The 13,013-nt window shown below is 43.2% G+C and overlaps 1 protein-coding gene across 6 annotated transcripts in view; it reads left to right on the top strand.

The window, feature by feature from the left end:
* The first annotated feature begins 731 nt into the window (after nt 1–731).
* The window catches only part of brms1 (BRMS1 transcriptional repressor and anoikis regulator), a 16,675-nt gene continuing 4,393 nt past the window's right edge, over nt 732–13,013 (top strand). For 5 of the 6 annotated variants that reach the window (XR_003875646.1, XR_003875648.1, XR_003875647.1 and 2 more), the window contains exons 1-6: nt 733–932; nt 2,492–2,698; nt 3,212–3,302; nt 4,245–4,372; nt 6,886–7,062; nt 8,219–8,308. Coding sequence is in view for 2 of the 6 variants with exons in the window: in XM_029745890.1 (XP_029601750.1) it covers nt 2,494–2,698; nt 3,212–3,302; nt 4,245–4,372; nt 6,886–7,062; nt 8,219–8,308 (691 nt within the window). In the remaining 4 variants the exon portion in view is untranslated. Of the gene's footprint in view, nt 933–1,391; nt 1,567–2,491; nt 2,699–3,211; nt 3,303–4,244; nt 4,373–6,885; nt 7,063–8,218; nt 8,309–13,013 lie in introns of all 6 variants that reach the window. The other variant, XM_029745891.1, reaches the window with a different exon arrangement.

Genomic DNA, 13,013 nt, shown 5'->3' with positions numbered 1-13,013 from the left:
AATCACCAAAATGTTCCATACAAAAATAAGCATTTTGTTTCTAATTTGGTGCACAAATGTGTTTGCATCCCCTGTTGGTGAGTATTTCTCCTTTGTTAAGATAATCCATCCACCTGACAGGTGTGGTATATGAAGAAGCTGATTAAACAGCTTCTTGCTGGCGTCAATAAAAGACCACTCTAAAATGTGCATTTTTGTCACAACACAATACCACAGATGTCTCAAGTTTTGAGGGAGCGTGTAATTGAATGTTCATTTCTCTACCATAAGCCACCTCCAATATCGTCTTAGAGAATTTGTCAGTACGTCCAATCGGCTTCACAAACGCAGACCACGTGTAACCACGCCAGCCAACGACCTCCACGCCTGGCTTCTTCACCTGCGGGATCGTCTGAGACCAGCCACCTGGACAGCTGATGAAACTGTGGGTTTGCACAACCAAAGAATTTCTGCACAAACTGTCAGAAACCGTCTCAGGGAAGCCCATCTGCGTGCTCGTCGTCCTCACCAGGGTTTTGACCTGCCATTCCATTTACTCAATTCCAGCCATTAGTATGAGTCACCCTCTCCTCAGCAGCCTCCGCTGGTGTATATGCATAAAGATACAGAAATCCTTGAAAACACACAAATTGGTGACATTGGTTGAATTTCCACTGCTTCAAGAAATCAGTTTTTTTATGAACCTATTGGTTGTCGAGATCTCAGTTCGGCCTCTGATTGGTTAGGACAGTACAGTAATATCTCACAGGATGGTTTCTATTGGCTAGGCAGGTATTAGAGCTCTGCATTGATTGGCTAGACTAGAATTTTAGAGTCCGGCAAAAGTAGCTGTAGAACTGAACTGCAATTAAAGGAAGTAGCCTAGTTTGAATATTGTAATAATATAACTGTACTTCATAGTATTGGAGTATAGAAGATACAAACCGTAAAAGGTAAGTTGGCGATTTTTGTTTTTTTTTATGCTGCATTTCCGTATTTTACTACCGTTTGTTATTTGGTCGACAGCCTAGTTGATCATCTGTCTATCTGTGTCTACCTCTTCTTCATAATCCGCGCTAGAACAGCAAATTGGCGTCCAAAACAACCCTCTATTCTTGCGTCAATAGGATTTCATATTTGCATCATACATAGCAGCAGTGCTGTGAAAGTGTCGGGAAAACATTTAGGCTACTGTACTTTATATGCCAAATGATAACACTACGTTCGATATGGCTACAATGTAACTACCACCTCTGTCGCAGACAGGGATAGTGATCTCGCATACATTTGCTGTCAAAAGCAAATAAATGATTCATCCAGGTGTTAGACGTTTGTCCGCTGGATAGCCTAATAAAACGATTTCAAATGCAATATTCGGTAAACAAATGTTGTATTCGTTTGGGTCGCGAAAGGCCGCCGCCTCGGGAACAATTCCTACAGTATGATCTCAGGGCAGACGACATCACGGAAGCCATACGGTAGCTCTCCAGTTGGAAGGACCATCCGGTGTAGTCTCTCCGATGACCGCTGCGCCACCGGCCCGCCGTTAGCCTACTTTGCTGTTGTTGACATACCGGTAAAATGACTGTAAGTAGGCTATATTTCTATAATGCTATATTTCTGTCCAAAAAAAAGGCATAGAAGATGGAGGAAATAACTGGTAGGAATATTCATGGTTGTGAGGATTTGTTGGCTACTGAATTGTTGATTTATAGGGTGAGATGGACCAGACAGAGAGACAGAGGGACCAGAGAGAGAGAGAGATGGACCAGACAGAGAAGGGACCAGACAGAGAGAGGGACCAGACAGAGAGAGGGACCAGACAGAGAGAGAGGGACCAGACAGAGAGAGAGAGGGACCAGACAGAGAGAGAGAGGGACCAGACAGAGAGAGAGAGAGACCAGACAGAGAGAGAGATGGACCAGACAGAGAGAGAGATGGACCAGACAGAGAGAGAGAGACCAGACAGAGAGAGAGACACCAGACAGAGAGAGAGAGGGACCAGACAGAGAGAGAGATGGGGACCAGACAGAGAGAGAGAGGGACCAGACAGAGAGAGAGAGAGGGACCAGACAGAGAGAGATGGGGACCAGACAGAGAGAGAGGGACCAGACAGATGCATTCATTAGGCCTATTTTGTAAATAGGGTACTATGTTAGGCCTATAGAGGTTATAAATATGTTATAATAGTTAAAACTAGAATCGTTAGATGCTACATACATTTTTGGACTTATAAATTAATTAATATAATCAATGAATGAAATACCAATTGATTATTGAAGAGTATAACTGATAAATCCCTCATGAGCTTTGTTCAGCTGTCATACCCCATAATCAGAACCCAAAATATATTTTTCTCTCCATTGTTTTTTAAACAATGTTAATGTAAACAAACACTTTATAGCCTTAAAAGTGTAATTTTTATATCATGTGTAACCGGTTTGAAATGGCTAACTAGTTAACGGTGCGTGCTCCATCTTTCTCTCCCCATCTCCCTCTCTCCTTCCCTCAGTGATGCCGGCCCAGCCCTCCCTCAGAGAACCAGAGGAGGAGATGGAGGTGGAGGGAGAGAGTGAACTACCGGAGGCCAATGGAGAGATGGAGGAAGAGAGGGAGAGAAGAGAGGGGGAGGAGGAAACCATGGAGGAGAGCACGGAGGAGAGGGAGAGCGACTCGGACGATAGCGAGGAGGAGGAGGAGGAGGAAGAGGAGAGTTCAGGTAAGATAACTGTTGAATGATGAGAGGACCGTTTTTTTCTTCTTTTTTTCCTTTTTGACACTTTCTTTACTGACATCATGAAGGGAACTAAAAGTATCTTCTCTCCCCCCTTTCCCTGCTCTCTCTTTATCACCCTGCTCTCTCTCTCTCTCTCTCTCTCTCTCTTTCCCACTCTCCCCGCTTTCTCTCTCTCTCTCTCTCTCTCTCTCTCTCTCTCTCTCTCTCTCTCTCTTTCCCACTCTCCCCGCTTTCTCTCTCTCTCTCTCTCTCTCTCTCTCTCTCTCTCTCTCTCTCTCTCTCTCTCTCTTTCCCACTCTCCCCGCTTTCTCTCTCTCTCTCTCTCTCTCTCTCTCTCTCTCTCTCTCTCTCTCTCTCTTCCTGCTCTTTCTCTCTCCCACACTCTTACTCTCTCCCCCCTCTCCCCGCTTTCTCTCTCTCTCTCTTTTCTCTCATTCTCCCTTCCCCCTCCCGCTCCCTGTCCCTTCCCTCTCCCCCCTCCCTCTCTCTCTCTAGAGATGGATGATGAGGACTGTGAGAGGAGGAGAGGAGAGTGCCTAGATGAGATGTCAGATCTAGAGAAACAGTTCCTGGAACTGAAAGACAAGTAAGTCTCATTGATGGATGGATTAGTCGGTTGATTGGTTGGTTGATCCAAGGCTTAGGAAAAGGCTTAACTTTATGTAAAGAGCTAATCAACAAGGGGCTATGCGTTTTAAGGAAAATAATAAACGACATGGAAGGTGTGATCCACGACATGCTAGCGGAGAAGAACACACATATTTTGCTACTAGAAACGTGTTAATTTGCAGGTAGAAATGTGTTCATCATCCACTGAAGAAGGTTTATAAGTTTATAAGATAAGCTACGGTAGTTACCGTGGTAACCGAACAAACAGACTTGCTACTTTAACTAACCAATTCGACTTTTGCTTTTCAAAACAGCCCCGAACAAAACTTGTACAAATGAACTATAGCCGTTGAATTCTAACATGCAAATATACCGTTGTGTTATAGGGAAATAATTCACCCTCTCCATATATCACGGCCCCAGGAGGTGTGATATATGGCCAATATACCACGGCTAAGGGCTGTTCTTATGAACAATGCAATGTGGAGGGCCTGGATACAGCCTAAACCTCCGAGGTGCCTTAATTGCTATTATGAACTGGTCAGCAACGTAATTAGAAGAGTCAAAATATATGTTTTGTCATACCTGGACTGCTGATTGGCTGACAGCCGTGGTATATCAGACCGTATACCACGGGTATGACAAAATATTTATTTTTACTGCTCTAATTACGTTGGTAACCAGTTTATAATAGCAATAAGGCACCTCAGGGGGTTTGTGGTGTATGGCCAATATACCACGGCTAAGGGCTGTATCCAGGCACTCCGCGATGCGTCCTACGTAACAACAGCCTTTAGCCGTGGTATATTGGCCATATATCACACCCCCTCGTGCCTTATTGCTTAAATATATTATACAGAATATAGACTAATCAATTGACTGACCAATCTTGTGTGTGTGTGTGTGTGTGTGTGTGTAGGTTGTTTCGTGAGCGGTTGAACCAGGTTAAGGTGAAGCTAGATGAGGTGTTGACTGGTAAAGCAGGAGAATACAGAGAACCACTGGCAACTCTACAACACAACATGACGCTACGCACACAGGTGGCAGGTAACTACTACAACTACTACTACTAATACTAACAACTAATACTACGACTACTACTACTAATACTAACGACTAATACTACGACGACAACCACTACTACTACTACTACTACTACTATTACTACTACTACTAGTACTACTACAACTAATACTACAACCAATACTGCTGTTACTACACTATTACTACTACTACTCCTACTATTACTACACTATTACTACAACTACTGCCACTAATACTAATACTCCAACCACTACTACTAATACTGCTGCTACTACTACTATTACTACACTATTTTTACTGCTATTAGCACTACTACTAAAACTATGACTACAACCACTGCTACTACTGCTGCCACTACTACTACTAATACTACTAAAACTACAACCACTACTACTAATACTACTGCTGCCACTACTACTACTAATACTACGATTACAACCATTGCTACCACTGCTACTATTACTACAACTAATACTACTAAAACTACAACCACTACTACTAATACTGCTGCTGCTACTACTACTATACTATTACTACTACTACTAAGACTACTACTACTACACTGTTATTACTACTGCTGCTACTACTACTATTGCTGCTACTACTACTACTACTACGAAAATACTACGACTACAATCACTACTACTGCTACTGCTACTACTGTTACTACACTGTTACTACTCCTACTACCACTACTGCTACTACTGCTACTACTTACTACACTATTATTACTATGACTACTGCTACTAAAACTATGACAACAACCACTGCTACTACTACTGCTGCTACTACTACTAATACTACAACCACTACCCCTATTACTAATACTACGACTACAACCACTACGACTACTGCTACTACCACTACTACTACTACATTATACTACTGCTACTACCTCTACCAGTACTACGTTATTACTACTACTACTAATACGACTACACTATTATTACTACTACTACTATTACTACACTATTACTACTGCCACTACCACTACTACTACTACAACTAATACTACAAGTACAACCACTGCTACTACTACTGCTACTACTGCTGCTACTACTACTGCTACTACCACTAATGCTACTGCTACTACTACTACTATTACTACACTATTATTACTATGACTACTGCTACTAAAACTATGACTACAACCACTACTACTACTAATACTGCTACTAATACTACAACCACTACCACTACTAATACTACTAATACTACTGCCACTACCACTACTACTACTACAACTAATACTACGAGTACAACCACTGCTACTACTACTGCTACTGCTACATTATTGCTACGACTACTACCACTACTACTACTACTACTACTACTACTACTACTACTATTACTACCACTACTTCTACTACTACTACTACTATTACTACACTATTACTACTACTATTAATACAACTACTACTACTACTACTACCAATACTACTACTATTACTACTACTACACTATTAATACTACTACCACTACTGCTACACTATTACTACTACTACTTCTGCTACTACTGCTGCTACTACTACTATTAATATTACTACTACTAGTGCTACTACTACTACTAAAACTACAACTACAACCACTGCTACTACTACTACTACTAATACTACAACCACTACTACTACTGCTACTACTAATACTACGACTACAACCACTACGACTACTGCTACTACCACTACTACATTATTACTACTACTAATACGACGACTACTACTACTACTACTACTATTACTACACTATTACTACTACTACTACTAATCCTACGACTACAGCCACATCGACTACTGCTACTACCACTAATACTACTACTACTACTCCTACATTATTACTACTGCTACTACCACTACAACTACTGCTACTACCACTAATACTGCTACTACTGCTACTACCACTAATACTACTACTACTACTACATTATTACTACTGCTACTGTTAATACTACTACTACTACTACTACAACCACTACAACTACTGCTACTGCCACTAATACTACTGCTACTACTACTACATTATTACTACTACTATTAATACAACTACTACTACTACTACTACCAATACTACTACTATTACTACTACTACACTATTAATACTACTACCACTACTGCTACACTATTACTACTACTACTTCTGCTACTACTGCTGCTACTACTACTATTAATATTACTACTACTAGTGCTACTACTACTACTATGTCTACTATTACTGCTACTATTACTACTACGATTACTACTACGATTGCCACTACTAATACACTACTACTGCTACTACTAATACACTACTACTGCCACTACTAATACACTACTGCTACACAACAACTACTACTATTATGACATATTATGCAGCTCTGCACACATGTTGCTGATAATGAAATTACAACTTAATTTCTTTACTTAAAATTAAACCTGAAGGCGAAATTAATACATTTTCTATCATGTCAACACAAAGTCATTTTATTTTATTTATTTAAAAAAAGTATTTTTCAGTGTATTTTCATGTTTCTCTCTCTCCAGGTGTTTACAGAGAACTGTGTCTGCAGGTGATCCAACACAGGTACGAGTGTGAGCTGCAGGGAGCTCGACAGCATCTGGAGAGCGAGAGGACATTGTTGTTTGATGCTATGAAGACAGAACTGCTGGACAAGATCAGACGGCTGGAGGAGGATAGTCAGAGTGTAGACCTCACCTCAGGTACACACACACACAGACAGATGCAAGCACATCAGAACTACACTACATGAACAAAAGTATGTGGACACCTGCTTGTTGAACATCTCATTCCAAAATCAGGAGCATTAATATGGAGTTGGTCCCCCCACCTTTGCTGCTATAACAGCCTCCACTCTTCTGGGAAGGCTTTCCACTAGATGTTAGAACATTGTTGTGGGGACTTGCTTCCATTCAGCCACAAGAGTATTAGTGAGGTCGGGCACTGATGTTGGGTGACTAGACCTGGCTCGCAGTCGGCGTTCCAATTCATCCCAATGGTGTTCGATGAGGTTGAGGTCAGGGCTCTGTGCACGGCAGTCAAGTTCTTCCACACCGATCTTGACAAACCATTTCTTTATGGACCTGGCTTTGTGCACGGGGGTATTGTCATTCTGAAACAGGAAAGGGCCGTCTCCAAACTGTTGCCACAAAGTTGGAAGCACAGAATTGTCTAACAGCCCCAGATCATTATTCCCCTCCACCAAACTTAACACTTAGCACAATGCATTCAGATGGGTAGCTTTCTCCTGGCAGCCGCCAAACCTAGATTTGTCCTTCGAACTGCAAGATTGTGAAGCGTGATTCATCACTCCAGAGAATGCGTTTCCACTGCTCCAGAGTCCAATGGCGGCGAGCTTTACACCACTCTAGCCGACGCTTGGCAGTGCACATGGTGATCTTAGGCTTGTGTGTGGCTGCTCGTCCATTGAAACCCATTTCATGAAGCTCCCGACAAACAGGTCCTGTGCTGAAATTGGTTCCAGAGGCAGTTTGGAATTCGGTAGTGAATGTTACAACCGAGGACGGACAATTTTTACGCACTTCAGCACTCAACGGGTACATTCTGTGAGCTTGTGTGGCCTACCACTTCGCGGCTGAGCCGTTGTTGCTCTTAGACGTTTCCACTTCACAATAACTGCACGTACAGTTGATCCGGGGCAGCTCTAGCAGGACAGAAATTTGAGATCTGAAGACACTCTTCAAAAGTTCACCTACATGTTCGTCTTTCAGGAATTAACATCTCTGTCTCCCTCTCTCTCCTTCTTTCTCTCTCCCTCCCTCCCTCCCTCCCTCCCTCCCTCCCTCCCTCCCTCCCTCTCCATCTCTCTCTCTCTCTCTCTCTCTCTCTCTCTCTCAGAGTGGTGGAGTGATGAGGTGAAAGGGAAGAAGTGTAAAAGGAGGAGTCTGTCCCGGCCAGAGAGGAAGAAGAAGGCTGCTCTAGTATCTGGTAATATTTATCTCTCTTTTACCACTCTCCCTCCATCCATATTCCTTCTCCCTACTTCCCTCTTCGTTTCATCCGTTTCCTTTTATGATATACGGAGCCTTCAGGAAAGTATTCAGACCCCTTGACTTTTCCCACATTTTGTTACGTTACAGCCTTACTCAAAAATGGATTCAATAAAAAAAATGTCCTCATCAACCTACATACAGTACCCCATAATGACATCACAATACCCCATGATGACATCACAATACCCCATGATGACATCACAATACCCCATGATGACAAAGCGAAAACAGGTTTTTAGAAATTTGTGCAAATTTATCAAAAATAAAAAACAGACCTTATTTACATAAATATTCAGACCCTTTGCTATGAGACTTGAAATTGAGCTCAGAAGCATCCTTTTATTTTTTATTTGACCTTTATTTATCCAGGTTTTCCTCATTGAGATAACATCTCTTTTCCAAGAGAGATCTGGTCCAATAGCAGCAGAGGGAACAACGTTTCAGACAAAACAACTTACATACACTAACACAACATTAAATAAAACTATAAAAACACATACAGTACAAAAAACATTTTACGTTAAAATCACGAAAGTCTTGACTAAAAACAGCTGTCCTAAAAACAATTACACTCTTCTATGATATATACATCGATCAGGTGTTTAAACTCCACCAATGAAACTAGATCGTCACATTTTAAAATGTTCAGGAGAGAATTCCAGGACCACGGAGCTGAGTAACTAAAACTATTTCTTCCATGACCTGTTCTAATTTTTGGTACTGTTAGAAGCAAATCAGAATGGGACCGTAATTTATATTTATTTCCTGACCTGACTAAAAAAGAACAGAGATAAAATGTCATTTTACCCAATATGGCCTTATAAATCAGTGTATCCCAGTGTTTAAGCCTACGCAAGGTCAATGACGACCAGCCAACAGCTCTGTAGAGATCACAATGATTTGTTAGACGTTTTGGATTTGTAATGAACCTGATGGCTGCATGATGCACTGAATCAAGTGCTCTCAGGGTAGTGGCTGAGGCCTGCATATATATAACATCACTACAATCTAAAACCGACAGTAATGTACATCGTACCAGCTCCTTCCTGGCCTCAAAAGAAAAACAAGCCTTATGCCGGTAATAAAAACCTATTTTCAGCTTGAGCTTCCTTATCAAGTTCTCTACATGCACAGTGAAGCTCAGCTTATCATCAACCCACACACCCAAATATTTGTACACTTTAACTTGCTCTATAGTATGTAGTATCCTGTTTCCATTGATCATCCTTGAGATGTTCCTACAACTTGATTGGAGTCCACCTGTGGTAAATTCAATTGATTGGACATGATCTATAAGGTCCCACAGTTGACAGTGCATGTCAGAGCAAAAACCAAGCCATGAGGTCGAAGGAATTGTCCGGAGAGCTCCGAGACAGGATTGTGTCGAGGCACAGCTCTGGGGAAGGGTACAAAAACATTTCTGCAGCATTGAAGGTCCCCTAGAACACAATGGCCTCCATCATTCTTAAATGGAAGAAGTTTGGAACCACCAAGACTCTTCCTAGAGCTGGCCGCCTGGACAAACTGAGCAATCGGGGGAGAAGGGCCTTTGTCAGGGAGGTGACCAAGAACCCGATGGCCACTCTGACAGAGCTCCAGAGTTCCTCTGTGGAGATGGGAGAACCTTCCAGAAAGACAACCATCTCTGCAGCACTCCACCAATCAGGCCTTTACGGTAGAGTGGCCAGATGGAAGCCACCCCTCAGTAAAAGGCACATGACAGCCCGCTTGGAGTTTGCCAAAAAGCACCTAAAGGACTCTCAGACCATGAGAAACAAGATTGTCTGATCTGATGAAACCAAGATTGAACTCTTTGGCCTGAATGCCAAGCGTCATGTCTGGAGGAAACCTGGCACCATCCCTACGGTGAAGCATGGTGGTGGCAGCATCATGCTGTGGGGATGTTTTTCAGCGGCAGAGACTGGGAGACTAGTCAGGATCAAGGGAAAGATGAACGGAGCAAAGTACAGAGAGATTCTTGATGATAATCTGCTCCAGAGCTCTCAGGACCTCAGACTGGGGCGGAAGGTTCACCTTCCAACAGGACAACGACCCTAAGCACACAGCCAAGACAACACAGGAGTGGCTTCGGGACAAGTCTCTGAATGTCCTTGAGTGGCCAGCCAGAGCCCGGACTTGAACCCGATCTAACATCTCTGGAGACCTGTGCAGCGACGCTCCCCATCTAACCTGACAGAGCTTGAGAGGATTTGCAGAGAAGAATGGGAGAAACTCTCCAAATACAGGTGTGCCAAGCTTGTAGCGTCATACCCAAGAAGACTCGATGCTGTAATCCCTGCCAAAGGTGCTTCAACAAAGTCCTGAGTAAAGGGTCTGAATACTTTCCGAATGCATTATGACTGACCCACCGCCAAAACGGTCATGCTGGAGGATGTTGCAGGCAGCAGAACGTTCTCCACGGCATCTCCAGACTCTGTCACGTGCTCAGTGTGAATCTGTGAAGAGCACAGGGCGCCAGTGGCGAATTTGCCAATCTTGGTGTTCTCTGGCAAATGTCAAACGTCCTGCACTGTGTTGGGCTGTAAGCACAACCCCCACCTGTGGACGTCAGGCCCTCATACCACCCTCATGGAGTCTGTTTCTGACCGTTTGAGCAGACACATGCACATTTGTGGCCTGCTGGAGGTCATTTTGCAGGGCTCTGGCAGTGCTCCTCCTGCTCCTCCTTGCACAAAGGCGGAGGTAGCGGTCCTGCTGCTGGGTTGTTGCCCTCCTACGGCCTCCTCCACGTCTCCTGATGTACTGGCCTGTCTCCTGGTAGCGCCTCCATGCTCTGGACACTACGCTGACAGACACAGCAAACCTTCTTGCCACAGCTCGCATTGATGTGCCATCCTGGATGAGCTGCACTACCTGAGCCACTTGTGTGGGTTGTAGACTCCGTCTCATGCGACCACTAGTGTGAAAGCACCGCCAGCATTCAAAAGTGACCAAAACATCAGCCAGGAAGCATAGGAACTGAGAAGTGGTCTGTGGTCACCTCCTGCAGAACTCCTTTATTGGGGGTGTCTTGCTAATTGCCTATAATTTCCACCTGTTGTCTATTCCATTTGCACAACAGCATGTGAAATTTATTGTCAATCAGTGTTGCTTCCTAAGTGGACAGTTTGATTTCACAGAAGTGTGATTGACTTGGAGTTACATTGTGTTGTTTAAGTGTTCCCTTTATTTTTTTGAGCAGTATACATTGCCTAGTGAAAGTCTACACACACATTTTAATTTTCCATCCTGACAAAGTCCCCAGTCCCTGCTGGTGACAAGCGTACCCATAACATGATGCTGCCGCCACAATACTTTAAAATAAAGAGGGTTTATCACCATTGCATTCATTCCACATTACTGACCTGTATGACAAAGTGAGTGTTGAATAATCCTCTCCAGATCATCCATTCTGTTTACAACATGACTCTTCAGTAATACTGCAAGACAACACAGCAAATATATGTTTTGGCCTAAATTAAAAACTATAGGCTTGAGTCAAATCCAGTACAACAAAACACATAGTGAAACTCTTTGTATTTTCAAGTAGTGTGATGGTGGCAGCATCATGTTATGGGTATGCTTGTCACCATCAGGGACTGTGGGAGTTTATCAGGATCAAATTAAATAGGAAAAGAGCAAAGCCCAGGTGAAAAGATAGAAACTCCACCTCGGTCTTCTGAAAAACCTGGGATAGATTTTTACTTTACAGCAGGACAACGTCAAAGAAACCAGAATAGCTTTCCAAGAGATGTTGACTGTTCCTGAGTGGTCCTGCTTCATTCCTGACCTAAATTTGCTTTAATTTTTCTGTCCATCAAAGACTCACACCCAAATGTATTGAGCTTTGAGCAATTTTGACAAAGCAGTGGATAAATGTTGCGTTAAGAGTACAAAATGTTTCAAAAATGTTCTTTGACTTGTGGAGTAGGTTGTGTAGACACTAGGGAAAAAAATAATTTACTCCTTTTTGAGATTTAATTTGAAGGCAGCAAAATGTGAAGACAAGGGGTCTGTGCTAACGACTACCACACAAGAGTACAACCAGATCTGAGACCAGGCTACCACACAAGAGTACAACCAGATCTGAGACCAGGCTACCACACAAGAGTACAACCAGATCTGAGACCAGGCTACCACACAAGAGTACAACCAGATCTGAGACCAGGCTACCACACAAGAGTACAACCAGATCTGAGACCAGGCTACCACACAAGAGTACAACCAGATCTGAGACCAGGCTACCACACAAGAGTACAACCAGATCTGAGACCAGGCTACCACACAAGAGTACAACCAGATCTGAGACCAGGCTACCACACAAGAGTACAACCAGATCTGAGACCAGGCTACCACACAAGAGTACAACCAGATCTGAGACCAGGCTACCACACAAGAGTACAACCAGATCTGAGACCAGGCTACCACACAAGAGTACAACCAGATCTGAGACCAGGCTACCACACAAGAGTACAACCAGATCTGAGACCAGGCTACCACCACAAGAGTACAACCAGATCTGAGACCAGGCTACCACACAAGAGTACAACCAGATCTGAGACCAGGCTACCACACAAGAGTACAACCAGATCTGAGACCAGGCTACCACACAAGAGTACAACCAGATCTGAGACCAGGCT

This window comes from Salmo trutta, unplaced genomic scaffold (genome assembly GCF_901001165.1).
Source record: "Salmo trutta unplaced genomic scaffold, fSalTru1.1, whole genome shotgun sequence".
NCBI lineage: Eukaryota > Metazoa > Chordata > Actinopteri > Salmoniformes > Salmonidae > Salmo > Salmo trutta.
This window is presented reverse-complemented; position numbering and strand designations above follow the sequence as displayed.